A 27638-nucleotide genomic window follows, 5' to 3' on the forward strand; every position below is an offset into this window, starting at 1 on the left:
TTTACCAAATGATCAACACCAAGCTGTTATTTAAGTTGTAATGATGTTTTCAGTCTAAAGAGGGGTTAGGACTCATGCTGTGCTCACACACAGCTGCCTCTGGGCAACCTTGTGGATGAGAGGAGACACCAAAAGGGACTAGTTCTAGAAAGAGGATTTGGGGCAGACGACTGGCAGGTGTCCTTTACAGAAGACTTTGGAACAACATCCAGTCAGACATAATGACACTTATATACGAGGGTCAGTCCTCATCTGCACACAACTCTTCATTTTTTTTTTTCCCCCTTAATACACACACGTTCATATAGGAGGACATGTTGTAACAGTGAACACTTGGTTCTCAATCTTTCAAAAGGCTTGGAAGAGTCCCTTTAATTATTTTCTGAAATACTGGAATTCTCTCCAGTGAAGGGAAGAGGGAATTTAAAATATCCTTAAGTGTTTAACTTAGATTAATATGCTCGCCAAGGCAAAAGCAAGTTGCTGTTCTCCATGTTTTGCGGCTCTGAGAAAGTGGTAGCTACAGGCTCTGCTTTTTCACTTTTACTTTACACACCACCATGCCAGAAAGATGGAAGGCAGCACATCTGGGCTCTGGCCTGAAAGGGTCGAGCCTATCGTCTGACCCTGCATCTGTCCTTCCCAGACTTCCAGGCGGCTGCATGTATGTGTAAGGGATTTGCATGGCTAAGCCAAACACTCCAACTTGTATTTCCGAGGTTTTAAAAGAGCTGTTGCTTTTAAGACAAGATAATAAATGCAAATAATTAGAACCTAAAATGCAGTTCTAATTTTATTTCTATTTTTGATTAAAATCAAAACAAAACCTACACACACATAGTCCCAGGGCTTTCTCAAACCAATCAACGGTTCTTTGGCAACGTCAGAGTAATGTGACTGTCATGCTAATTGCCATACTTTAAAAGAAGTCTAATTAAATAGGAAAATAACTAGAAACGTGAGAGAGAAGTTCACTTGGAAAAAACTGTCATACTAACGTTAAACCTTGTAAATCTTAAAACCATAAATGAACACTTTTCTCTTATGATAAATCCAAGTTACATGGCATTTTTTCCAGTTATAAAAAGACAACTACCATAAGAAAAATGTATAGGACGTAAACAGTAACTGAACATTATGCTGGAAAGTCGTAAAGTAATTTTAGTGTAAATTATGAGAACAGATGAATAGTCACCTGTAGTCTGGATTTGATGGCAATAAACAAAGGATACACAGAATAGCACTGCCCATAAAATAAATCTCTTAATGAGGTGTTCATAGCGCTGTAATCAACCTAAGTAATCACCTCCCGTCAACTCTAGATATTATCGATTACACAAAATTAAAAAGAAAACCTTCAATTCTGGTAATTCGGGCAGAATACTGAATACACCGGAACTAGAGTTTTGACCAAATTTTTGAGAAAGATTCATATACGCCAAATTAACCAGATCTGTTAAAAGGCAGCTATAAAAATACACATGATCACAAGCTATACAGAACTTTCAAATCCATTTAAGAGTGGAGAAGGCCTGGGACGTCTTCGTGTATCTGGAGAGCACTGTAAAACCCAAAGGTAGAAGCATCTTGAGTAAGAACAGTTCAGCATTCAGGCCGGTTCCGAGTTTCTAGCGTAGAGTATCCGTCTTCGAAGGTGGCTGCGGCCGGGACGCCTGAGAGCGGGTTCCGCGGTCACACTTGGTCTCGCAGGCGGGCCAGCCTCTGGGACAGTTCGTCCTGCTCGGCCGAGGCCACGCTCGTGCCCACGGAGCCGGTCTGGCCCTGCGGCAGCTCCATGTTGAGGTCGAGGCCGGCCTCGTCTGCCATTTCCTGCAGCAGCATATCCACCTGGCCCTGGGGAGTGGTCAGCGTCGTCGTGCTGCTCATCGTGTCCTCCATCTGCTGCGTCTGCACGTCCAGCGTCTCGAACTGGTGCTCGAACTTGTCCATCAGGGCAGAGATCTTCTCGAGATTCATGGTCTTCAACGTCGCGTCCATCGACTTAACCACACCGGCCATCGACTTGGTCACCTTGCCCATCGTCACGGCCGTCTGGACCCTGGCGGCCACCGCGTCCACCCGAGCACTCATCCTCAGGAAATTCACCGCCTGGTTCTTCTGGCGAATCGCGTTCTCGGCGTGAATCCTCGCAACTTCCATGTTGCCCTTCTGAATGGCCTTTTTAATCTTGGCCTTTTCGGCCTTTTCCTCCTTGTCGCATTTTTTGGCACTCCTTCCCAGTTCTTTGGCCGCGAACTTTAGGTTGAACAGGTGTTTCTCCATGTTGGACATGATCGTACGGCTCCCGGGGGTCGGCGGCCAGGGCTGAGGTGGACGCCAGAGGAGGTAGGAAAAGAAAGACCGCTCCCGGCCGCCGCTCCTTTGTTTTGGTCCCACTTCCCGTTTCTGCCGCACGCGGCGCAGACCGTGACGTCATCGCTCGGCGCCGGGAGCGGGGCCGGCGTGGCGCACGGCGTAGGGGGCGGGGCTCCCGGACCTGGAGCAGGCGGACCTGGGCGCAGGCAGCGAGATGTTGTAGCGCTGACCGCGGCCCCGCTGACCCGGGCGCTCGCCGACTGCACCGAGTTCCCCCAACCCGCACCAGTTGTTAAAGTACTGAAGCATTAGTAAATTCACGGAAATGCGTGCCCACACACTTTCGTAGGCACGGACAGGATTGTCTGGAGCTGTACGTAAAAACTGTCCAAACTTGGTGGCCTGAGGTGTCCGGCCAGAGGCTGGAAACCAGGAAGCTGTCCTGAGGTTAGCAGACCACAGCCTTCTCCATCTGCTCTGGCAACTTCCACTTTCTCAGGGGAACGTGGACCGTTAATAATTAAAAGTACGAAACAGAAAAAGTTTTATCACTGACCTGCGCCTCGGTCTTTGAGGACAATCTGGTTGCAGCCTGTGACATCCTTTTACTGCAGTGGGTGAAAATACCTTCTGGTCCGCGGACCACCTCGTCTATGCTGTGGCTGAAGGTCAGCTTGTAGATGAGTTGCCAGCAACTCCAAACATACAAAAATCCTTGTGTGGTTTAGTAATAAAAGACCCATCTTTTGCTGACATGATTCTGTTTGATATTTTATAAATATCCAAGGAACTTCACTCACATTTCATTTTGACACGAAACTGTCATTTTAAATTATGCAGGCAGAGGATGCTGAAGTACTGGGACCCACACCCACTGGCGTAGATCAAAACTGTCACTATGTATTATACCCTTTAGAAGTGCAGGCTTTCAGATGGCAGCAGACTGTGCTGTGGCTTTTTTCTTTTAGGAAGATTCCTCCCGTACAGCAATAACAACATAGCAGGGCCCTACCTGCCCTAAGGAGCTAGGCTGAAAATGAACTCTGAGAGTAATTCTGTTTGAGATAGTTTTAATCCAAAGTCTCACCATCCCTTTGGGCCTCGTGTGATAGTTTGCCCGTTGTGCTGTTGAACATGCATTTTCCTAAAACCCAGCTCTGGTTATATCACTCTCTTGCTCCAAAACCTGAGCAGAAAGGCACGTGGCAAACACGGTCCCCACCCTCCCTTTTCTTTCCCTCCCCACCCAGTCAAGCCAGGCTGAGCTTGGAGGCTGAACACCATTTGTGTCACTTGGTCAGTGTGGATGAGGAGGGATGGGCCTCCGGACACCGTCCCCACTGCCTGGGCTTCTAGCCGTCGCATCTCTGCCTGTTGTGATCCTGCCCCTGCTCAAAGCTGCTTCTCCAGGACCCCCGCTCCATGCTGTCCCCTTACCCCACAGAGCACACATGTCAGGCTGCCTAGCACGGGGTCCGGGTACCTATTATATTACGAACTGCGTGGAGGCAGAGAACAGTCTTATTCCTTTCCCCCCCATGGAACCCAGCACACGCTCTGCACACAGCAGGCACTGAACCCAGTAAGGTTTTGCTGAGTTGAACTGTGGCTGAGAGGGGCTAGGACGTTACCCTCGTCAGCAGCTTAGCCAAGATTACTTTTTTCCCTAAAGCAGAACTTTTTCTTCACATGAGACATTTCCTAGAAACAGAATATAGAAGACCAATAAAGGGAAGAAATCTGTTTAAAGTGGGGCTTAGAGGGCCCCACCCTCTCCACTGCTCACCCACTGTCCCCCCCCCCCCCAGCCCTTTCTTTTGGGTCCCTTGCAGTCAGCAAGCCAGTTCCTTGACCATTACCCATGGCCTGTTCCATTAGGTGACAGGGTTTGGAATATAAGCATGAGAAACCTTGACAGATTATGAGGATAATGACAACTAACATATTAAGTCCTGATGTGCTGGGTTGTTCTGGCCACTTTGCATGAATTGACTCACGTCATCCTCACAAACCCTAGGAGGTAGACGCTGTTAACACCTCCATCCTACAGGCCAGGGAACTGAAGCGCAGCACGCTAAGCCACTGGCTGCGGCCACAGCTGCTGAGTGTGAGGAATGGGATTCCAGGGCTGCAGTGGGACAAGTAAGAAACAATGGGGGATCCAGTAAATTAACATGGGATCCAGCGGAGTTATCATTTTTACTTAAAGGAAGAGGTTGATGCAGCAGGAGTTGTTTTGAGACAGCTGAGGACTGGATTGACCGCGAGGTTAACAGGAGCTAAGGAAGGCTGCTCAGAGAAGTTGACAGCCCCTGAGGCTATGCTTGCTGACCAAGGCGGGTCTCCTCTGGCTGCTGGACAGCCTGGACTCCAGACTCCAGCTGAGGACTCCAGAGGCCCGGGCAGACTGGACGCCGAGGGGAGGCTGATCTCGCCATGGGCCCTCCTTCCCAGGCCCGGCCCTCTGCTTTCTTCTCTGACACCCCAGCCACCCCACTGTGCTCAGTATGACCCAGGCTGAAGCTCTCATGGTCACTTTCCTAGAGCCAGCTTCCTTCTGAGCCCAATGTCCCAACGACCTGCTGACCCTGGAGAGCTGGGGGTGTAAGGCCGTTGGCAAGTCCTCCCACTGACTGCTCGGTCCTTCCCCCCAAACATGCTCCTCCTGCTAAAGGGCACTTCCATGCACCCAGCTGTTCAGGTCAGATTCCTAGGAATCATCTGGAACCACCCCCTTTTGAAAGTTCACTGCTTGGCACTAGGTACCAGTCACCCTCAGGGACACATGGAAGCTCAGTGTGTTTCTGCTGAACATATGACTGCAGGCAAAGGATGCGGCACTGGGCACATACCCCCTTGATGACCATTTCCAGGAGTGCATGACATACACCACTGCATCTATTATATATATAATTTTCCTCTCTATTCATTTAGGAACACAGCTATAATGTGAGACTCCGAGACTCCTCAAACCTTGGGAAATCGCAAAGCCATTGTCCGTCAAATTATATTAACATGATGTCCAGGTTGAAAAATGAAAACAAGAAAGCGTTAGAAGGAAACAGAAAAGTCGCCCCTGAGTGGACTGCCGCGATGTTCCACACAGGTGCAGCTGGGAAACGCCCGGTCAGTGGTCCTCACGGTGGCAGCACAGCCCGAGTCCCCCTGTCCTGATGGTCTAATCACACGGACACAGAGATTCTCCTGCTCTATGCTGAACACCTTACTGATCTGACGACAGGCTGAAAATGAAACCTCAACACTCTAGGCTGTAAACACTTCCGGGATTTCCCTTGGTGCAGAGGAAAGCGATGCCTACAGCGCCCAGCCGTTCACAGAAGGAGCCTCCACACCCCTTCCCGGTCCTCTTTGCAATAAAGAACAATCTGATTCAGAAAACAGCAATGGCAGTAATTCTTTTTTTTTTTTTTTTTAAGTCTCTAAATATTAATTTCCCCACTTGAGTTTTGTTAAAACATAACTCCAGATTCTCTTCAGTTTGGTCTTATTTTAGGACGATTTTGGACTTTCCCAACAAAAGAAGCAATGTGAAAGCCAGAGGGGGAGGTCTGGGTGTGATCCTGACTGGGAGTCAAGGCACCGGGCGCTGGTCCCTTCTGGTAAAGCTGGGTGATTCCTCGTGCGATCCGGCGTAGACCAGCTCACTTCTACGGGCCTCAGTTTCCTCATTTGTAAAACTGGAAAGGGAGGACCTAGGATCTAACAGTCGTGCCTTCATCAGGTCTTGGCACCGGGGGAGGCTGCTCAAAACTATTAAATTAAAAAAAAAATCCCTGAATTCAAATAATTCAGGCAAAGTCTCAAAATAGTGTGTTTTGGCCAAGATGTGAAGCAGTGAAGACTCTCATACACGACTGGTGGGAGTGTCAGTAGATATAACCTCTCTTTTTTATCTAATAAAGTTAAAAAGTGCACCCCCATGAGCACCAGTTCTGCTTGCAATGATCCACCCCAGACAAACGCTTGCATGTGTGTCCCGGGTACAAAACAAGACGTCATGACCTAAACCTGGAAACAACGTAACTGTGAACACAACAGAGATACGAATTGTGGCAGATTTTTACAATTGAATACTACATAGTAATGAAAATAAATAGCTACACCCATACTCAAAGCATGAATACATCCTAAAAACTTAACTGGAGCAAAAGGAACAGACCAAAATGGTATACACAGCATAATTCCATTAAAAAAATCCCTAAAACAATCTGCAGAGATTCGTTTTAAGATTTACTTAGAGAAAAAAATGTACTGTTTAAATTGCTTTTCTCCCGGCAATTTGTGATGGATGTTGCCAGATCTCGTGTGGAACGCAGAGAGAAGATTCAGCAAAAGGAAGAAGGCGGACTGTGTCTATTTTTATGTTACTCCTCCATATACAAAACAGTTTGTAGGAAGAAAATCTCCTCCTTTGGTGAGAAAATCTCCTCCTCCTGCCTCAAAGGGACAGATGAACATAAGCAGAGAGTAAGGAACTGTGGTCGGAAAACAAAGACCTGAAATATTTCACGGTCTGGGACATGTGCCTGCACGCCTCTTCCCAGTCAGTCTTTCCATTCGTCACTGGGAATCTTTATTCTGCTACTTTTTCTTTATTTTTAAGAAAAGCTTATTCCCTGCATAGAAACATGTGGCAGTACCTAACAGCTGCCTGGCTGCCTGATGGGAAGTAGGTCACCTTGCGGCCACTGCTCTGGGTGGGAAGAGATTTCAGGACCACAGGTCCGGGGCAGGCGGACAGGACTGCTCGCTGGTCCAGCCGGGCTGCAGAGGGGACCGCTCTCCAGGAACCTGGAGGCTGACGGTTCTCACACAAGTTTTTTTCCCCTTAAACTTGAACATTCAGCTTACAAGTCGTACGTTAAAAACAGCTACTGTGCACCCTGGGCAGTAAACCTGCTGCACATCACAGCCCTGTCTAGGCCTGCTCTGGCAGCTCCTTCTGTGAATAATGGAAACATTAGAAGCAGAGTGTCCTCAGGGCTTGGTGGGGTTGAGTGTCGGGACCCAACCCTGGGCCCCTCATTGCCGCTCCTGGGACCAGTGTGTGCAGCTGATACACCCACATCCTTAATCGGTGCTGTATCTGACCCATCCCGAGACACAGCTTTTAAGTAGCATCCTGTCACAGTTAAATTAAGCTTAAGTGGGTCACGTGATTTAAAATACCCATGGCCACAGAACAGAGGACAGTGCTGACAGCCATGTACTCTGAGAACCACTTAAAGTCCCTTCAGGTCTAGTTTAACCCACACTGTACACATAAAGGAAGGAGTCCCGGGCCATTAGTGCCCAAGCTCGCAATTTCTTTTTTTTTTTTCGCAATTTCTTTTATTCAAGGAGGAGCTGCAATTAAGCTTTTGAGCCAAAACATAAAGGTTTTGTTAGTTAAAGCTGATATCTTTAGTTAGGAAGCAAAACAGGATGAGAACTCCACTATAACTTAACTCAATGAATCCTACTAGAAATAACTTAAAACTTCTATTTAAAACGTGAAAAATCCTGTTAAAAAAGCCGGATACTTGTTACCACTTCTACATTGCTATAATTACTATGATAGCCTTCAGTTTCTCTGAGACGGTGAACACTTGTGGTCTGAAGGAGGCCAAAGGTAGGTATTTTTAAAAGCAGTGTCAGCTTTAAAATGATTTTGAAGGAAGTCATCAGATACAAGGTATCTGAACTAAAATATAGTGGCTATGCTTTCTTATTCTACTATTTGGTGGACTTGGGCCAGACTCTTCCAGCTCACACCTGTTTCCACAAGTACTGCCTGGCTCGAGGCTCGGGATGTACGGCGGGGGTGGGAGGTGGGGACAGGTGAGTAATCCACACACGTGATGCATTTATACTGTTCCACAAAGCAGAGGGGTGCATTTCCCCCGCGTTTCTTTTTTTGGAAGGGTCGCCACAATCGGGGCACAGAGGTGCTGGCGGAGCTTCCCTGATAAATCTGCCCATTGAGGCTAGGTTCTAGCAGATATTTCTATGCCAGGAACCACTAGGCTGACTTGAGGCATGTTTAACCGTGTCCTAAATATAATAAATCCCAGCCAGGGTTAACATCTGGAAAACAATACTTAACAGTAAACTCTAGCATACTGCGGGAGAGAGAAAATGTATTTTCAGAGCAGGAAATTTATTTCCTTCTCCTCAGAAACAATGCCCGGCCCTCGAGGTTCACATTGATGGAGAACAGGATGGGGAACACTGAGTACCAAGCACTTAACTGTGATCACGTGGATAAAACTGTTAGTGAGCACACGGGAATTCCATCTGTGCTTAGTAAGTTAATATAAGAACAGAATGAAGCTTGTATTTGAAAGGTAGCTTTCTACTGGTATCATGGAGTCTAATTATTATGTGATCAATGGAATTTGGTGTAAGGAAGAAGGACGGTTTTACTTTCTTCCTTTTTTGAAAGCTTTCTTTGATGTGAAATTACCAAAGGGCAGCTTCCTCACTCCCTGAATCATACTTGAAAGGCTATAATTACATTTCTTGACAGTGTGAACACACGCTCACTGTTTACTTGAAGGAGGGAAGTCCTTGTGTAATGTACTATTTACTAGAGCAGCCCGTTTTCTCTGAGCAGAAGTGAATGCTTCTGCTCGAAAGGAGGCCATGTGAAAACATGAACCAGCCTTTCGTCCTGTCAAGGCTGAACAACAGTCATTGTCTGATTAGACCACATTTGTTTCTCCTTTCATCGTATGTTGGACACTTGCGTTATTTCCACTTTCTGGCTATTTTGAATAACGCTGCTATGAACAGATATTGTGCCTTTATCTGAGTTTTAGAGAAAGATGAATTCTGTACAACCGAGAATGAACAGTTATAATGTAAAAGTCCATTCATGTAACAGTTGCTTTCTGAACACCTACTATGTGCTGGGCTCTGTTCCAGGCATGGCGGGGAACAGCCAGCAGTGGCCCACTGACCCATCCATAACGGAGGGTTTAAAATACCTGATTAGATTTACTTATTCATTCAACAAATATTTAATGAGATGTTACTGTGTCGGGCACTGTGTGGAGAAGAACAGCTCAAAATCCTACGGAAATAACTTCTTATAACATTACCTGCCAGTTTCCATAAAGATTATTTTTTAGAGATATCAAGACATCTTTTCAGTATGGGAATCGTATTTTGAATCAGTATTTTTGTTTTTCCATTTCTCCTCTTCCCTTTTCTTTCAGCAGCATACCTGTACTGCCAGCTCAAGCACACAGGTGAGACAGAGATCCTTTTATAGGGTCAGGAGCATCCACTTCTGTGGAGCAATCGTTCACCACTTTTGAACGGAGTCTCTCTTTTTGCTTTTTCCTTGGTATTAAATAGAAACGCCCTAAAATTAGGCAGATTCAAATGATCAGTAGTCTCCATATTAGTTTTACTGTGGTGTCCAAATTAATCTAACAAGCCAGTTGCAACAGGGGGTCTCAAAGTGCATTTAAAGCACACAATTCAGTGGTTTTCTTCGTACTTCCAGACTTGTGCAACCAGCTCCACGATCACTTTTAGAATTTGCATTGCTCCAAAAGGGCACCCAGTACCCATCAAGCAGGTCCTCTCCTCATCCGCCCCCTCAACTCCCCTCAGCCCTATGCAACCCTAACCTACTTCCTGTCTCTACAGAAATACTTATTCTAGGTATTTCATAAAAATGGAATCACACAGTATGTGGCCTTTTGTGTTTGGCTTCTTTGACTTATCGCATCTTCAGGGCTCATCCATGTTGTACTGTGTGTCAGTGCTTCATTCCTTTTTACAGCTAAATAATATTCCATTGCATAGACAGACCACAATTTGTTTATCCATTCATCAGTTGATTTGGATTGTTTCTTTTTTTTGGCTGCGCTGCGTGACATGCAGGATCTTAGTTCCCCCAACAGGGATCGAACCTGTGGCCCCTGCATTGGGAGCACAGAGTCTTAACCACTGGACCACCAGGGAAGTCCCTGTCTTTTTTTTTTTTTTTTTTTTTTTTTTTTTTTTTTTAAATTATTTATTTATTTATTTGTTTATTTATGGCTGTGTTGGGTCTTCGTTTCTGTGCGAGGGCTTTCTCTAGTTGTGGCAAGCGGGGGCCACTCTTCATCGCGGTGCGCGGGCCTCTTACTATCGCGGCCTCTCTTGTTGCGGAGCACAGGCTTCAGATGCGCAGGCTCAGTAATTGTGGCTCACGGGCCTAGTTGCTCCGCGGCATGTGGGATCCTCCCAGACCAGGGCCCGAACCCGTGTTCCCTGCACTGGCAGGCGGATTCTCAACCACTGCGCCACCAGGGAAGCCCGAAGTCCCTGTCTTAAAGTTTTGGTATAGATGTATGTTTTCAATTCTCTTGGGTGTATACCTAGGAATTGCTGGATTATACGGTAACTCTGTGTTTAACTTTTTGTGGAACTGCCAGACTGTCTTCCAAAGCGGCTGCACTATTTTACATCTCTACCAGCAAAAATATGAAGGTTCCAGTTTCCCCAAATCCTCGCCACATTAGTTTTCATCTGACTCTTTGATTCTAGCCATCCTAGTGGGTGTACAGTGGTGTCTCATTATGGTTTCAATTTGCATTTCCCTGAGAGCCAATGATGTTCACCACATTTTCACAGCTTACTGGCCACTTATATATCTTATTGGGGAAATGTTTCTTCTGATCCTTTGCTCATTTTAAAATTGGGCTATTTATCTTTTTTTTAAAATAAATTTATTTATTTTATTTATTTATTTTTGGCTGCATTGGGTCTTCGTTGCTGTGCGTGGGCTTTCTCTAGTTGCGGTGAGCAGGGGCTACTCGTCATTGTGGTGCGTGGGCTTCTCACTGAGGTGGCTTCTCTTGTTGCAGAGCACAAGCTCTAGGCGCACGGGCTTCAGTAGTTGTGACATGTGGGCTCAGTAGTTGTGGCTCGTGGGCTCTAGAGCACAGGCTCAGTAGTTGTGGCGCATGGGCTTAGTTGCTCCGCGGCATGTGGGATCTTCCCGGACCAGGGCTCGAACCTGTGTCCCCTACATTGGCAGGTGGATTCTTAAGCACTGCGCCACCAGGGAAGCCCTATTTATCTTTCTGTTATTGAGTTGTAAGAGTTCTTTATATATTCTGGATACAAATAACTTATCAGATACATAGTTTACAAATATTTTCCCTTTTCGGTGAATTATCCTTTAAGTTTCTTGAACTATGAGGACCTCTATAAAGAAACCCCAACTATCCTGGTTTTCATTTGCAAACTATGTTTGAGACACGAATGTGATAAAAATGAACAGTTAAGGAGAGTGACTTCAGAATCTGAGAAAATGGGTGTCCTTGTGAAAATCCACTTATTTATAAGCTTGGACCCACCCTCATCATCTTTAAAATTTATTCTGTGGCAGCACCTGGCAGGCATTTCATGCTCACATAATGTTTGTTAAACTTTTAAACCATAATAGTCTCTCACAATCTTTAGGTTTAAAATGTGAAATCCTGGCTAAATCAAGTAACAGCCTGGTAGCTCTACGTAGTCATGGGCAGTTTTGTTTCCTCCTCTGTAGAATGGAGATAATAAACTCTCCGGGTTTGTGTGAGGATGGATATGTTAACTCATATGATGTGCATGGTAAGTTTCTATAACAATGGGCTATTCTGCAGCTACACTTGGAAGCTGAGAATTACAGGACACATCTCTTACATTATTCTGTAGCTGCACATCTTATTAATAGTTAGTAGTATGAGTGGTTTTCAACCTGAGTTCCCTGGGCTCTTTGCAAGTGTTTCCCATAATTCAGCAGACACTTAAAAGAATGGTAGTAAAACCCTTCCACATCAAATGTCTTGTGTGCCATATTATATACTTCATGGGGTACTACCAATGCGTTACTCTGTGCTGCTATGTTACTTATTTTTCTGTAGACTTCTGATCACATCTATACTTATGTATATTTTTCTTCCCCCTATATTTTATTATGAAAAATTTCAAACACACAACAAACTTGAAATAATTTTATAGTGGATACTTGAATACCCACCACCTAGATTCTGCCATTACCATTTTTACTGTACTTTATTTTTAATTTATTTATTTTATTTATTTTTGGCTGTGTTGGGTCTTTGTTGCTGTGCCCGGGCTTTCTCTAGCTGCAGTGAGCAGGGTTGCGGTGTGCGGGCTTCTCTTTGCAGTGGCTTCTCTTGTTGCAGAGCACGGGCTCTAGGCTCGCGGACTCTAGAGCGCAGGCTCAGCAGTTGTGGCGCAGGGGCTTAGTTGCTCCGTGGCGTGTGGGATCTTCCTGGACCAGGGCTTGAACCCATGTCCCCTGCATTGGGAGGCAGATTCTTAACCACTTTCCTGCCACCAGGGAAGCCCTTTACTGTACTTTAAAAAGTCACATATCTACCCCATTTATCCATCTTATTTTTGATAATTTCAACAAAATCGCAAACACCAGAATACTTCCTCCTACATGATTCAGCACCCAGGTCATTAGCTAAAATCAATGTTTGTTGACAGTTTACTCTTCTGATGTAAATTTTGATCCATAGAAACCCAAATTTTGAGTGTACGTTTGCTGAGTTTTGACAAATGCGTACACCTGTGTAATGCTAACTCTTATCAAGACATTATGCCCATGTTTTTAGACGTGCAGTTGTTTGGGAGGAAGGCTGTAGCATCTACTGCTTAGACGACCAGCCCCGTCCAGCTGCAGGACCTCGAGGTGAGGACAGGGCACCCGCTTCTTCCGATGCCACTGAAGCTCCGGCTCACGTGAGGGTCAGAGTCCCATCATCACAGTTGGAAATGTGACACATTAAAACATTTAAGCATCTATCTGACTTTACGTTTACGTTAAGGAACGGGAGGAGTTGTTAGGGTCTGCTAGGAATTCCAGTTGGTGGGAAATTTCTTGCATTTCTCCTTTCCACATTCCTGCATAATTAACTTAAATGTTTCTTGTGATTGATTATAAGGCCAACTTGAAAAAAACCCATTTCTGCTACCGTTTGCAGCTACTCAACCGCATAAACCAGAGTATTTCCACACACCCCTCCCCCCGCAGGAGACACTGGACGCTGAGCCCAGAGGAGACCAGCCGCCATCCAAACCCACACTACACAGATCATATAGTAAGTAAGTGTTGCCAGTGTGAACACTGAGAATTTCACTCTACTCAAGTACCACTTTAGTTTGGCATTTGACGCATTTCATTCTGCTGCTACAAATTCTGGACACTGGCCCTAATTTTTAACCTGGGCCCCATGGAGACTGGGGTTTCCTGGCATCAACTGAGGGGCCACAAAGGCTCTGCGGGGGCTCTAAGGGCGACACCTCCTGCTCCTCACCCTTGCGGAGCCCTCAGCACGCTGGCACCCCACGTGGGATACTGTTTGACAAAGGGTCTATCTCTAAGGAACAAGAGGAAAAATAGCTGTAAGGCAGCAAAAACGTGTGTGTGTGCGTGTGTGTGTGTGCGCGCGCTTAACGCTATCTGGTTCAATGGCCCAATGTCCACAGCCTTCAGAATGAATCTGACAATACACAGTGAACAGGAAACTCGTTCCACCTGCCGGAAGGGGCGAGGACGTGGGGTCCTGCCGCCTTTACGGGAAGTCTGAGGACCCACGAGACAAGGAACGGGAATCCCCCAGGATTCTCCACTCAGGGGAGTAGTTTTTCTGAGAGGTTTAAAAAAATCCATGTATACAGTGTGACATCACGGAAAAAAAAGGTAGTCTCTGTTCCTGGTTCCTGACGCAGGGCTCCTGAAACCCGTGTAATTTCCTAAGTGAGACGAGCATCTTTTGTTCTAATGGGGTGACTCTGGGTGGGCTCCTGGTTGAGGGCTGGTCACCAGAAAGACCAACCTGTGATTAGAAGCTGGGAATTTTCAGCCCCACCTGCATCCTCCGGGAAGGGAGGAGGGGCTGCAGACTGAGTTAATGATGTATCAGGCCCCCAAGGGGAAGCCTCCACAGCGAACCCAGCAGCGTGGGGCCTGGAGAGCTTCCCTGCTGTGGACACATCCGCGTGCTGGGAGGAGGGCCCCCCAACTCCACAGAACAGAAGCTCCTACCCTCGGGACCCTCCCAGGCCTTGCCCTGGGGAACCTCTTCATCTGGATGTTCACCTGTGTCCTTTATCATATCCTTTAACAAACCGGTAAACGTTAAGTAGGTGTTTCCCTGAATTCTGTGAGCCGTTCTAGCAGAAAACTGAATCCGAGGTGGAGGAGGACACGGGCACCTCTGATCTGAAGTCAGGTGGGACAGACGTGGGGGGTCCCCTGGGGACCTCGTCGTGATTGGCACCTGAAGTGGGGCGTCTCGTGGCCTGAGCCCTTACCCTGTGGGGCCTGAGGCTCTCTGGGAAGAGAGTGTCAGAACTGAGTTAAACGGTGGGACACCCGGCTGGTGTAACACATCTGGTGTCAGAGTGTGGTGAGTGTGGTCACAGTGGGAGCAAAGAGGACCCACGAGGGAAGTGCAGGTTCCCACCCTCAGGACCCTCTCAGAAGCTGCTTCTCGGGGTGAAGTTTCCGAAGAGGGCAGAGGAGAACCAGGCTGACCCACATATACTGAGATATTTGCATGTAACTTATTTTTCATACTTAAAAACATTACTGCCCATAAACAGGAGCATTTCCAATGCTACAGATCTAGAAAATGAATCTGAAAATAAACTTGGCTGAAATGAAGGTCAAAACGAGGGTTCAGAAGCACTCAGGTAATTGATTGGATATTTAGTGAGTTAACACTATATAGTAACATGCATATTTAAAATTATTGTTTATTTTACAATGACCTAAACATCCACTTTGAAGTTGAAACTTAATTTTTGCGAATAATTTCCAGATTGTCCTGAAAGCTCATATTCAAGGACTTGCAAACCCTGAGATCCAGGCTGGTGTGGAGGGGACAAACGGGGCCCCCATGGCTCCTGCCGGGTGGCAAAGGGCACACGTGAGAAATCACTACACCTTTCTCACTGCTCTTTTCTTTTGGGGGGATATTCTCTCCTTTCCAGAGTGTTTTAAAACCAATTATGTAAATGGATGTATACGAAAGGTGAGGATCACGTAAACACATGTGTGCAAAGCGTGAGAACCTACATACACTCCAAGCTGTAGAGTTTCAAGTTAGATTAAGCAGAGTACGATTTTATAAACCTGTTCTAAAGATGATTTTCCAGGGACTTCCCTGGTGGCTCAGTGGTTAAGAATCCCCGCCTGCTAATGCAGGGGCCATGGGTTCGAGCCCTGGTCCGGGAATATCACATGCCGCGGAGCAACTAAGCCCACGAGCCACAACTACTGAGCCCACGAGCCACAACTACTGAGCCCATGTGCCACAGCTACTGAAGCCCGCGTGCCCTAAAGCCTGTGCTCCGCAACAAAGGGAAGCCACCGCAATGAGACGCCGGCGCAACGCAACAAAGAGTAGCCCCCGCTCGCCACAACTAGAGAAAGCCTGCGTGCAGCAACCAAGAACCCAACGCAGCCAAAAATAAATAAATAAATAAATAAATAAATAAATAAATAAAAATCCGATTTTCCCTGACTTCCTTTCTCCCAAAATAGCTGTTTCCATGGCTACATAATCACTTATTATTAGCACTTAGAGGAAACACATTTTGGGGGATAATGCAGTAGAGATCGTTTTTAATTTTCACAGTGGGGACTGGGGCCCTCTGTATGAAATATAATCTCTGCTAATTTGCTCAGCTCGCTTGATGCTGCAAAGACACTCATTTTTACCGAATGTACAACCCTTGAAGTTCATAATAATGATTGTTCCCACGCTCCTCCAGCCAGGCTGGTCCTGGTGTTGGATGGTGCAGTGCCCACCCCGCCTGCCGCAGCCCTGCTTGGGGACGCAGAGGTGGCCGCTGGCCGGGGTGACAGGGACGAGGCTGCCCGGCTGGAGCAAACCTGTCTGCCCTGTTTCCTCTGGGCCCCGGCCTGAGGGTTGTGGGGTGGCCCCACGGGTCAGCAGACAGGGACGGAGAGGCTGTGATGCCTCGGGCTTCAGTGGCTCTGAGAGACTCAGAACAAATCCCCCCTTTGCTGAAGGAGCCTTAGCAAGTGTCCGCGCCTTCACGCCAGGTAGCACACACAGACCCGAGCAGACTTTCTCATTTGGGTATGAAAGGTGCTTTATAACTTGGGAGCTCCACGTGTGCCCGTGTGTCGCGGCCTGGAGAGGGGGCGGCGGGTACGAAGAAGCAGCCCTTAAAATGCTTGCTTAGACTTGAATCTGTTGTTGGGAAGAGGACCGAGAGGAGGCAGGATTTCTGCTCTCACGAGTTTTCACCAAGACTGACTGGTGGTGCCATCGCTTGTCCTGCCCTGGACCCTTCCCTCCCCAGTAATGTTTCTTTTTTTAAAATTGAGATATAATTCACATAACATAAACCTCACCATTTTGAAGTACACAATTCAGCGGGTTTTAGTATATTTAGAACCATCACTACGATTCAGTTCCAGAACATTCTCATTATCCCCAAAAGAAACCCCGTACCCTTTAACAGTCACTCTCAATTTCCCCCTCCCCCAGCCCCTGGCAACCACTAATCTACTTTCTGTCTCTATGAATTTGCCTGTTCTGGGCATTTCATACAACTGGACTCATTCGATACGTGGCCTTTATGTCTGGCTTCTTTCACTGAGCCTCACGTTTTCAAGGTTCATCCATGTTGTACCAAGTGTTGGTGCTTCATTCCCTTTTATGGCTAAATAAGATCCCATCGTGCGGCCAGACCACGTCTGTTCATCCAGTTATCCTTTCATGGACATTTGCATTGTTTGCACTTTTTGGCTGTTGTGGATAATGCTGCTGTGAACATTCGTCTACACATTTTTATGTGGATGTATGTTTTTAATTCTCTTGGGTGTATACCCAGGGGAGAAACTTCCGGGTTCCTCTGGGTTTAAGCTTTTGAGTTACTGTGGCGAGATCATCCTTGGATTCTTCACTGGCAGCTCCGCCCCCCTGGGAAGCGCCTCTTCCCCCAAATATTCCCGTGGTTTCTGCCATGGAAGAAATGACTTCAACAGGGCTTAGAATGAATCCCTTCTTAATTAGCACTTGGGCTCAAAACACAAGACTGCTGAGCAGGTAACATAGTGACTTAGAGTCACACAGAGATGTCGGCAGATCTTTTCTCAGAGGATTCAGAAGAGAGAGGAAAAGAAGACCTGTCAGAACCCTGGACTCTGCCAGGGCAAAGCTCAGTGCCCCATCGGCCCCGCGCTGAGCCCCAGGCTCCCAATCTGCCCATTCACTTATTTCCAATAGCCCTGATTTCATGCAAGAACTCCCACTAAGGAGCTGGGTCTTTGAGGAGGAATAAGACACATTCCCCAAGGAACTGGAACTCTGGGGCGCTGGGCAAGCCGGCATGAGCGTCCTGGTCCCAGGACATCCCCGGATGGACATTGAAATGTCCTTTCTGTCCTTTATTTCATGAGCAAAGGTGATGGGAGGTGGAAGCAGCTACGTTCCTTCAACATCTTATTTGGCAACAAAAAAACATCTGTCTCCATGTGTGGGTCTAACAAGAGTTACTGAAGTATTACTTGTTTTTGAAATGTCTCACCCCCAACCTCAACATCTGAGTGCAGAGGAAAAACAAGATTGTTATTAAGAGACAAAGGTTGTTGACCTAATCTGATTCCCATGCATATTAAAATGGATTAAAAAAGCAAAGCTGGGACGTTATGATTGCCCCAGACAGTGAGGTTTAGAGGGGAACGGCTTTCTGTGATTCTGCCGAGCCCAGAGTGAAGACCGCAGGAACCTTGGTGTTTTATTTTTGACGAGCCTGGGGTCTTGACCTCGTGCCTCAGAGTCTCACTCTCTGTAATTTGAAAGTACGGAACGGAAAGAAATAGCAGAGCTTGGCGGGGGCTCCCCGCCCCGCCACCCCCCGGTGGGAACCCTGATCTCAGTGGCCTCAGGTTACCCCCTGGACCTCAGTTCCCACATTGGAGACACAGCAGCAAGAGCTCAGGAGGGCTCACGTGTGCCAGGTGCCACTCTGGGGTCTTCGGGTCTCTATTTAACCCTACAACAACTGTACAGGAATACAGCCCATAATTTTATCCCCATGGAAGTAACCTGCCCAAACTCTCTGCTCTCGGGAGCAGAGCAAAGATCTGGATCCTGACTGCCTGCTGTCAAAGCTCATGCTGCTTCTTTTTGTCAAATTTACTTTGCACATTCTATTTTAAAGTAAACCATTAATTCTATCGCTATGGTGATGGGTTGTCTCTTTTTATAAGAAAGAGAAACTCCTAATGCGACATTGAAGGGAGCTGTGGTCCAGAGGCGACTTCGCTCAAGAAATACTGGGAACCACGATCAGACACATTCCCCGAGAACCTCAAACGCAAACCTATATGAATGTTAATGTTATCTCCAGCTGTGCTAGAAATTCCCTCTGGCATCACAGCTAGACTTCCCCAAACCAGAGCTTGATGGCATCCTGTCCTCCATAAACAACATCTCCTGGGTCCCTGTCCCAATAACGGCCCCGTGGTCATCCTCATTGACCCCCCCTTTCCTCCACCTCCCTCGTTCGATCCAGTGCCTGGCTCTGTCCCTGAGGCCCCAGGCTCACCTCCACGGCCACCACCTGCCCGGGTGCACCCACGGGTCTCTGCCGCCTCTGTTTCACCCTCCACGCAGCACCAGAGTGACCTGACAGCCTCACTCTTCCAGCCGATGGCCACTTGCTGCGTCTGGAGGAAAATCCACGTTCCCTGGCCTGGGAGCGTGTGGCCCCTCGACCCCTCTCGCCTGTCCACAGCCACCTCCATCACCGCTGGGCGCCCACAACGCTTCCTGTCAGTGCTGGGGACATGCCTGCGTCCCCTCCTGGGCCCTGCCCATCCCGCTCAGCACCCCTCGCCCGTGACAGGTGATGGAGCCTGAGCTCCGAGGGGTGAGGAGGGGCCGGGGGCGGCCGCACCTCCCTGTCCTTAGTCAGTATTCACAGTGTAGTTTTAAATAGTGTAGATTTGGTCCCAAATACTGTGAATTCCCAGGTTTTACGCTTCTGGAACCTTTTCCACAAGTATGGATTTTTAGAGTTTACAGACTTAAAATGTAAAAAAGCTTATTTCTTGATGCCCAAAGAGTTATCTAAGACAAACTTTAAATACAGTTTTTGTTATCAAACGAGCAAACACAGCTAAAACTCGCTGATTAACCTTCTTCTGGGGACCATTATGCTCTAATAGTTATAGACTGAATCTAAAATAGCAAAAGATAGGAAATAGGAAAATGAGAATTTCAGGGAAAAACAATGAGCCAGCCTTGGCACCAGAGTCCTTTGCTTATTTCTCCTCATACATTTTTTTCATCAAATATTTACTTATTATTTTAATTACCATCTACTCTTGAGGTTCTAGTCTACTTCAAATGTGCGTAGGATGATCTCATTACTTTAAGTAAGAGTTTCGGCTTGACTGCAGATGTGGATTATTTAAATTTTAATTTGGGGGCCCTGGCTCCAAAATTAAAATATAGTAATGAATACCTAAGTATGTTATAATTTATGAACATGCCTATAACTCTATAGAAGGCAAAAAATGACTAGAACTGAATGCAAAGATCGAGGTAAAATGAATACAACTGCTTCTGGTTCTTCCCTGAAACACTGCCTCCTGCTGGATTTTCAGTTTTGCATCTACTAAACTCAGCTTATGTTAAAAGCTGGTTTCTGCAATGAGTCGTTAATTATTTGTTCCTTGTACTTAAGGAAGTTCAAAGATTCTGGGAGGGCAGCACGGATTGGTCCTCGCGGACAGACTCACTATTGGGCGCAGTCTATGAGCTGGTACTCGTTGGACCTCTCGAAGCAGGCCTTCACACCTTCATCATCCCAGAGTTTCTTCACGTGATCGAAGAATTCCTGAAGTTTGAAAAAGTTACAGATAAGAAAACCCATGTGTTACCTTCTTCCAAAAGTTAAAAGTAAAAAGAAAATGCCAAAAACATTTGCAGGGAGTGCATAAATTGTCTTCTTCGTGGAGGTCGACTCCACACATGGGGTGGAAGGCCCAGATCTCACCACTCAATCTACTGGTCAAACATTCTTATTGTTCCAGAAAGTTCCCCAAAGTGGAAATGACAAGTCAAAAATTAATGACATTCACCAACTATCAATACAACTAAGAATTTAAAGTTCTTAGGACTCAACGACCCGACTAGCAGAATGGCCATTTCAGCTGTGAAAAAACATGCTTGTTACAATGGCAAGTTCTGTTTTAGCTGCTTCTTTTAAATTTTCTAGGTGAGCCACGATTATGAATAGACATGGTTGAGCAGATGGGTTAAATTCAGCCCCAAAGCATTAGGTACATAAGAAAGAAACTTTTAAAATTACACCCTTTGGGGATAGAGATTTACTGTTTTTGATCTTTCCAGAAACTCTGAGTTAAGCGTGAACTGGGATTTTTGGTTCACACACTGTGCGCAGGCCTATCCCTTACGGCACCAGCAGCCTCTGAAATAGGAGCCTGTCTACCTCAGTAAAGGTGGCTCTATGAATCCGTATTTCCAAAATTATCCAAATTAAATGAACAGTGCTATGGAAGCAGATGACTATACATTAGCAGCTAAATATAAAATAAGTTACATAAATTTTCACAAAACTCTTTGTTAGAATATTTATATCCCTTCCCAAACCAGGAAGCACCGATTTCCATCTCTGCTCTGCAGGAGAGGGCCTGGGGTGACCCCGCCAGGAAGCAGTCGAGGCTGCTCTCCCTAATAATCAGCGCAGAGTCTTTGCAGGAAAAAACAAAACCTGAGTTGGTTCACGATTCCATACAAGGGTGGATCCAAGTATTGAGGGGCCTGATGCTTATACAACTTGTGGACCCTCTTTGAAAAAAAGGAACACAGAATTATGAGTACAAATCAGGGATAAGACCTGGGAGGGGGAGCAGGGGGCCCTGAGTGCAGCTTCACCCGGTTCTAGTGCGTCCCAGCCTGACTCCCAGTGTCGGGAACAGCTTGTAAGCTTGTGCCGCACGTCTCTGTATCTATCGTGTCTGCCTGTCTGTCCTCAACAACAACAAACCCAAACTGCTCACAGGTGATAGGAAGGGACAGTCTCCACGCCAAGGAGAGGAGCTGGACCCTCAGATTTCATCCTGTCTCCCTGGATTGATGCTTCCTTCCGGAATCTTCCAGGGCCGCTCCCATCGCTCCAGTGAAGGAGTCTGTAGGCTTCCTTGAAAAATTTCCTTCGAAGAGCCAAATGAAGAGACACACACACACACACACACACACACACACCCCATGTCTAAAGAGAAATACTCTATTATGCTATTATCCGGACGGTCCAGGAGGGCAGTCATACGCCTGTCGTGGTGATATTGGGATTTAAGCCCCACTTTCCCCCTACTGCAAACCCCTGTGCAGTGGTCCTGGAAGAAAGTTCCTTACTGTCTTTAACAAGTGTCAGAATCATTTTTTCTTCAATAGTCTGAGCAGAAGCCTTTGAGACAGTCACAGAGGGGTGCTTGACCCAAGAAACAAAATGCACGGTTCCTGGGGACATGCCGACAGCATAGTGAGACAGGAACCGTGGGCGCTGGGATCTTACAGCGGGCGCTGTGGACAACACGGAGGAGACAGAACAGGCTCAATCTGCTGCTTTGTCTTCCTTGTTGGGAAACAAGACGTGAGGCTAGACCAGGGCCAGGTCCCCAGGATTCCCTACATTTACTCTTTAAGGAGTTCTCAGATCTTTGTGGAAAATTCCAGGGCTGCTGCTGCTGTGGCCCCTTCACCTTTTTATCAGGGAAAATGTCAAACTTACCCAAGGAGAGAGAATGTCCCCTGGGCACTCACTACCCACAGGCAGATTCCACACTCATCAAGTGGCTGTTCTCTTTTATCTGTATCTCAGCCCTTTTCTCCCACCTTTATTATTTAATAGCAGTTCTCTTACACCATATTATTTTATTTCAACATTATTTCTAAAAGATAAAGCTTTAGAAGTCATAGCCACAATACCACAATCTCAAATAAAAATACATAAACCAGTAAAGAAATGATTCTGTAAAATCATTAACCACTGCAGCTTCTTTAGCTGTGCTCAAACATTTGTCCAGAGCCTGGCTAGAATTCTAATACATTTGTTAAAACAACTGGGAAATAAATATGAGGAATACTTTTAGTATGCTTCCGTTAGCAACTAAGATGAATGATACTAAATAAAAATAATTTCAGTGGTGTGTGTGCGTGTGTGTGTGTGTCTGAAAAGAAAAGGTGATTCACAGTGAAGTCTCACTTGTTTTTGACATCTGAGAGTTGAGAGACACTGAGAGCATAAAAAGAAAATTACTAAATGACATTTCTTAATTTTTTCTGTATTATTGAATTTGAGAATCACCTTGTGATCTTCATATATTTAGCAACTGAAATACATGGTCATTTATGTCATTCTTATTCAAAGGAGTTTGAGTTGTGTTATAGAAAATAAACATGATAATGATACCAAATTAAACCTACTTTTAAAAAGGAAGGCTTTAAATTTTCATAGCATAATTTTGATGTTTAAATCAAAATTTAAACTAAAATTAAATACCCAACTCCTCCATTTCCTATTACAGCACTTTCCTTCTCGTTCTGCTGTTTACGCCTTCCTGTAGGTATAAAGTGTACTCAAAGCTAGCCTGGAATTCTCAGGTGAGTAACAATTTTTAAAAAAATTTTAAAATTCTTCATAACTGCCTTAAAACAGAAATAAATGTCTGCCAATAAGAAATGTAAAAAAAAAATTATTGCATGATTTCTCTGCTAATGTAATACAATAAAACAACTTTTGGTTACACTGACACTTAAGATTCACTTTTTGTTTTGGACATAACAATCAAAAGCATAATATTTCTTATCTGGTGAAAGAGATGTCGTCCAGTGGCCTGGAGGGCACCCAGGTCTCAGGTGGAGCTGCTCCGACATGTGGTGCTCTGTCCTGAGGGTGGCGGAAACCCTTACTGGGTTGAGTGAAAAATGTTATTCCTAGGATGTCTTATGGAAAATATTCCTCTTTAATTTTAGTGTCAGTAATACTTTTTTGCATCTCTCAAGAAAATGCTTTACCAATTTCATTTTTAATCCTCTGGGATCCTGTGACTTTTCTGCTGCTTTCATTTATGTCACTGAATTGACCGCCAAGAAGCTCAGAAATCCCGTTTGGGGGTTGGTCCCAGCTTGTGTATAGACCTTGCCTTTATGCTCTGGGTACCAACTTCACCTCTGCTACCACATCACTCACTCTCCTGTTCCTAGCTTCCTTCTGCCATACTTTGTTTTTTTCAATTAACTTGTATTATAACTTTGTGAGTGGCACTAAATCCTTTCTAGAACACGCTGGAGCAAAAATAAATGATTGCCGGAACTTTCCACGGTAATGCAGTGAACAACGGGCACCACCACCATCAAATGGGCCTCAGAAACAGGCAGTTTCAGTCAGGAGAGTAGCCATTTAAGTAGAATTTTCTAAAGCTCAAGTTTGGGTCTGATTCATTTAAAATACACCTACTCAGTGTTACCCCTCAGGGAGCAGAACGATCTAATAGGTTTCTGTCATTTCTTTTTTCAGATATCTGGTGGATGTCAAGTTGAAGGTCTGTGTGGGATCTGTCACTCCTGGTTATTTATAATCTCTGTCCATCCTCAGGTCTAAGTTAATGCAGGATGCTTCAAATTCTATTTAGGAACAGCTTTCAGAGACCAGGCTAAACAAACCAAATAAAGGGTCGACAGTAATCAGGGGTCCCCAAGCCCGAGTCTTTCCCAGCATGAAGCACGGGCTCCGTGGGTGACAACCACAGCAAGTAACCAAACGTAAAGTGGTGTCACCCTGGCCCTTCCTGGGGCCGCGTGGGTCCCAGGCAAGCTTCTCAGGGTCTTTGGCCGAGGGCTCACTTGAGTCTCAAATACCCTGCCATGCAGGTGATGCAGCTCCCGTTTTACACATGATGAAATGGGAATGATCTTGGATCCTTTGTACTTGCCCGAGCCTTCTGACTAGGACATGATCAGCCTGGATCTGGAGGCAGCCTCAGGGCCTGGCCAGCTTCCTCCTTCTCTTCTGTAGCAGCTCCTCATGGCTGGAGACCAGTGAGAGCAAACCCACATTTACAATATACACCACACTCGCCTTTTTCCCCCTGTGACAGACAATTTTAACTATTCTTAGAATCATTTCTAACAACCTCTTGAGGTATACTTTATATACCCTAAAATTCACCCATTTACTTATCCGGTCACACACCCAACCAACACAGCCAAGTCTTAGAACCCCTCCACCATCTGCCCCCTCCCCTGGTCTCAGACAACTGCCAATCTACTTTGGTCTCTATAGTTTTGCCTTTTCTAGAAATTTTGTATAAAGGAAGTCATATAGTCTTTTGTGTCTGGCTTCTTTCACTTAGCCTGATTTTTCTGAGATTCACCCATTTTGTTATGTATTTTAGCAGCTTAAAAAAAAACTGCTGAGTCCTATTCCATTGTATGGATAAGACCACATTTTGTTTGTTTACTCACTCACCAGTGGATGGTCATTGGGGTTATTTATGGTTTTTGACTGTTATGAGTAATGCTGCTAGGAATATCTGTGTACCAGGCTTTGTACGGACTTCTATTACCATCCCTTTTGGGTTAATACCCAGGAGTGGAATTGCTGAGTTACAGGGCAGGTGCATGTTTAACTTTAAAAAATGGCTAAATTGTTTTCCAAAGTGGCCATTCCATTTGCACTGTCAAGAGCAATGGGTAGGGGTTCGAGTTCCTCCAAACCTCACCGATACTTGGTTTTGCTAGTCTTTTTGATTTTAATTATTCTAACAGGTGTGTAGTGGCATCTGGCCGTGGTTTGAGTTTGCATCTCCCTAATGGCCAATGACGGTGGACAACGTTTCACGTGACTGTTGGCCACTTGCATGTCTTCATTTTGAGGTGTCTGTTCAAATATTTTTCCCATTAAAAAATTGGGTTGTATGTCTTCTTATTATTGTTTTATTTTTCGTAAGAGTAAAATATTCTAAAAAATTGCCTGGATTCAAATCCTTTCTTAGCTACAGGTTTCACCAACAATTTCTCACCCAACGTGGCTCGCATTTTAATTTTTCTAAGCATCTTTTGATGAGCAAAGTTTTTAATTTTGATGATGTCTAATTAGTCAGTTTTTTAAAAAAAATATTTATTTATTTATTTGGCTGTACCGGGTCTTAGTTGTGGCATGTGGGATCTTTAGTTGCAGTGTGAGAACTCTCAGTTGCGGCATGCATGTGGGATCTAGTTCCCTGACCAGGGATCGAACCCGGGCCCCCTGCATTGGGAGTGTGGAGTCTTAGCCACTGGACCACCAGGGAAGTCCCTAATTAATCAGTTTTTGCTTTTCACTTTTACGCATTTTTGTGTTCTAAGAAACCTTTGCCTAACCCAAAGTAAAAAGTTTTTTCTCCAAGATCTCTTCTAAAAGTTTAATATTTTTAGCTCTTAGATTTAGGTCTATGATCTGAGTTAATTTGGGGTTATGGTGGGAGGAAATGGTCATGCTTCACTTTTTTCCATGTGGATATGCAGCTTCCCCCAGCATATTTACTGAAAAGACTACCCTTTCTCCATTGAATTGTTGAAACTGACCTTGGTACCTTTGCTGAAATTGACCATACACACGTGGGTCTGTTCCTGGACTTAATTCTCTTCCACCGACCCATATGTCCATCCTTGTGCCAACTCCATCCATCTTGATTACCATAGCTCTGTAGTCAGTCTTAAAATTAGGTGTTAAGTCCTGCAACTTTGTTCTTTTCCAACATCATTCTGACTATTCTTGGTCTTCTGAATTTCCACATATGTCTGAGAACTGGCCTGTCAGTTTCTGTAGAAAAGCTGCTGGTATTTTGGCTGGAATTGCACTGCATCTCTAGGTTGCTTTGGGGAGAAGTGCCATCTTAACAACAATGAGCTTTTTATCCATGAACATGGTATATCTGTTTGTGTTTTATTTTCTCTCTGTGATGTTTCCTAGTTTTCAGTGTATACATCTTTCATAACGTTTGTTAGGTATGTTTTCCTAAGTAATGTTTTTGGATGTTATTTTGAAGGTGCATTTTTTTTTAAACTTCATTTTTGGAATTTTTCATGGCTAGTACAAAGAAATACAGTTGACATCTGTATTCGATCCTATATCCAGCAACCTTGTTCATTTCATGTATTAGTTCCAGAGGCTTTCACTTCCTTCCTGTGTAGCTGAGCACGGAGAGTTACCCACAAAGCTCTGGCCTGTCTCTTTTCTCCCTGAAGCATGACGCACAAGGGCTGGGGCAGAATCAGAATTCCCTGTGGTTCCAAGGTTCAGGGGGACTGAGCCAAAGGGGCCTTTGCTGCCCACCATGGCCAGGTTGCATGGGTTTTGCTGCTCTTGCACTTGGTTTAAAAAAATTTTTTTTAAAGATATAGTAAGATTTGTCTAAGGACTCTACCTTTTATTTCCAAATTATAGTCTCACAAAACAACTGATAAGTATAAAGTTCTAGTAATTAGATCCATGACCCATAGTAGAGAGTTAAATAAATCTACCCCATTGTGATGGGAACATATAATTTTCCTTAAGTATTTTTTCCCCACAAAATTAATTTTTTAGCTTTTGATTTTCTCCTTCACAATACTCCCACTCTTATACCTAAGAGTCTCTCTCTAAAATCCTAATTCTCTGAGAAACTTGTGCACTTGAAGCATGCCAAAGAGACTCACAGGAGAAACTTATTTGTGTGGGAACAGAAATAAAATAATTATGTATTTTTATTAGGGATAAGAGACACAAAGAATCACGACTTTGGTCTTTGCTTCCAGACAGGCTCTGTCAAGTTGTCTGACAAAAGTTCTCCGTGGCATCAAGCTTGATTATGTAACACCTGGAGGTATTATTCTTGGTCTTCTTAGTCACTCTGAGTCCTGTTTTACGTGCTGAGAGGCAAAATGGAGGGAGAAGGCCCTCTTTTTGGGAACAGGTTAGATTTAAAGCAAATGTCTGTAAAAGTGGGTTTGGTATATTCCTACTGACAATGGCTGTAGAATTAGATACATATTTCTTTGGGAAAATTTTAGTGTAAAACATAGTAGAGGTGTCTAATGAGGAATCCTAAAATGATATTTCTGTTTCAGCATGGATTTTGGGTTCAGGTCCCAGCCGGGGGAGCTTCTTCACTCTGACCACTATGTCCTGTTCCCCGGGGACGGAACGGGTCCTTCTGGTCAGAGGCTGGAGCTTCAGCTGGAGTGATGAGCACACGGCCGACAGGTGGA

The 27638-nt window shown here is 45.3% G+C and overlaps 2 protein-coding genes across 3 annotated transcripts in view; both read right to left on the reverse strand.

Annotated features, from left to right (window-relative positions):
* Positions 1 to 27638, reverse strand: part of GNAL (G protein subunit alpha L) — an 89680-nt gene that overhangs the window by 11969 nt on the left and 50073 nt on the right. For both annotated transcript variants that reach the window (XM_059895511.1, XM_059895512.1), the window contains exon 5: positions 20123 to 20220. In XM_059895511.1, coding sequence (XP_059751494.1) covers positions 20123 to 20220 — 98 coding nt within the window. The remainder of the gene's footprint in view (positions 1 to 20122; positions 20221 to 27638) is intronic.
* On the reverse strand, positions 781 to 2414 carry CHMP1B (charged multivesicular body protein 1B). The gene has a single exon (XM_059894832.1). It carries the CDS (start codon positions 2290 to 2292, stop codon positions 1693 to 1695), a length of 600 nt encoding a protein of 199 aa, XP_059750815.1. The 5' UTR covers positions 2293 to 2414; the 3' UTR covers positions 781 to 1692.

Source organism: Balaenoptera ricei, chromosome 14 (assembly GCF_028023285.1).
Source record: "Balaenoptera ricei isolate mBalRic1 chromosome 14, mBalRic1.hap2, whole genome shotgun sequence".
Classification (NCBI taxonomy): Eukaryota; Metazoa; Chordata; class Mammalia; order Artiodactyla; family Balaenopteridae; genus Balaenoptera; species Balaenoptera ricei.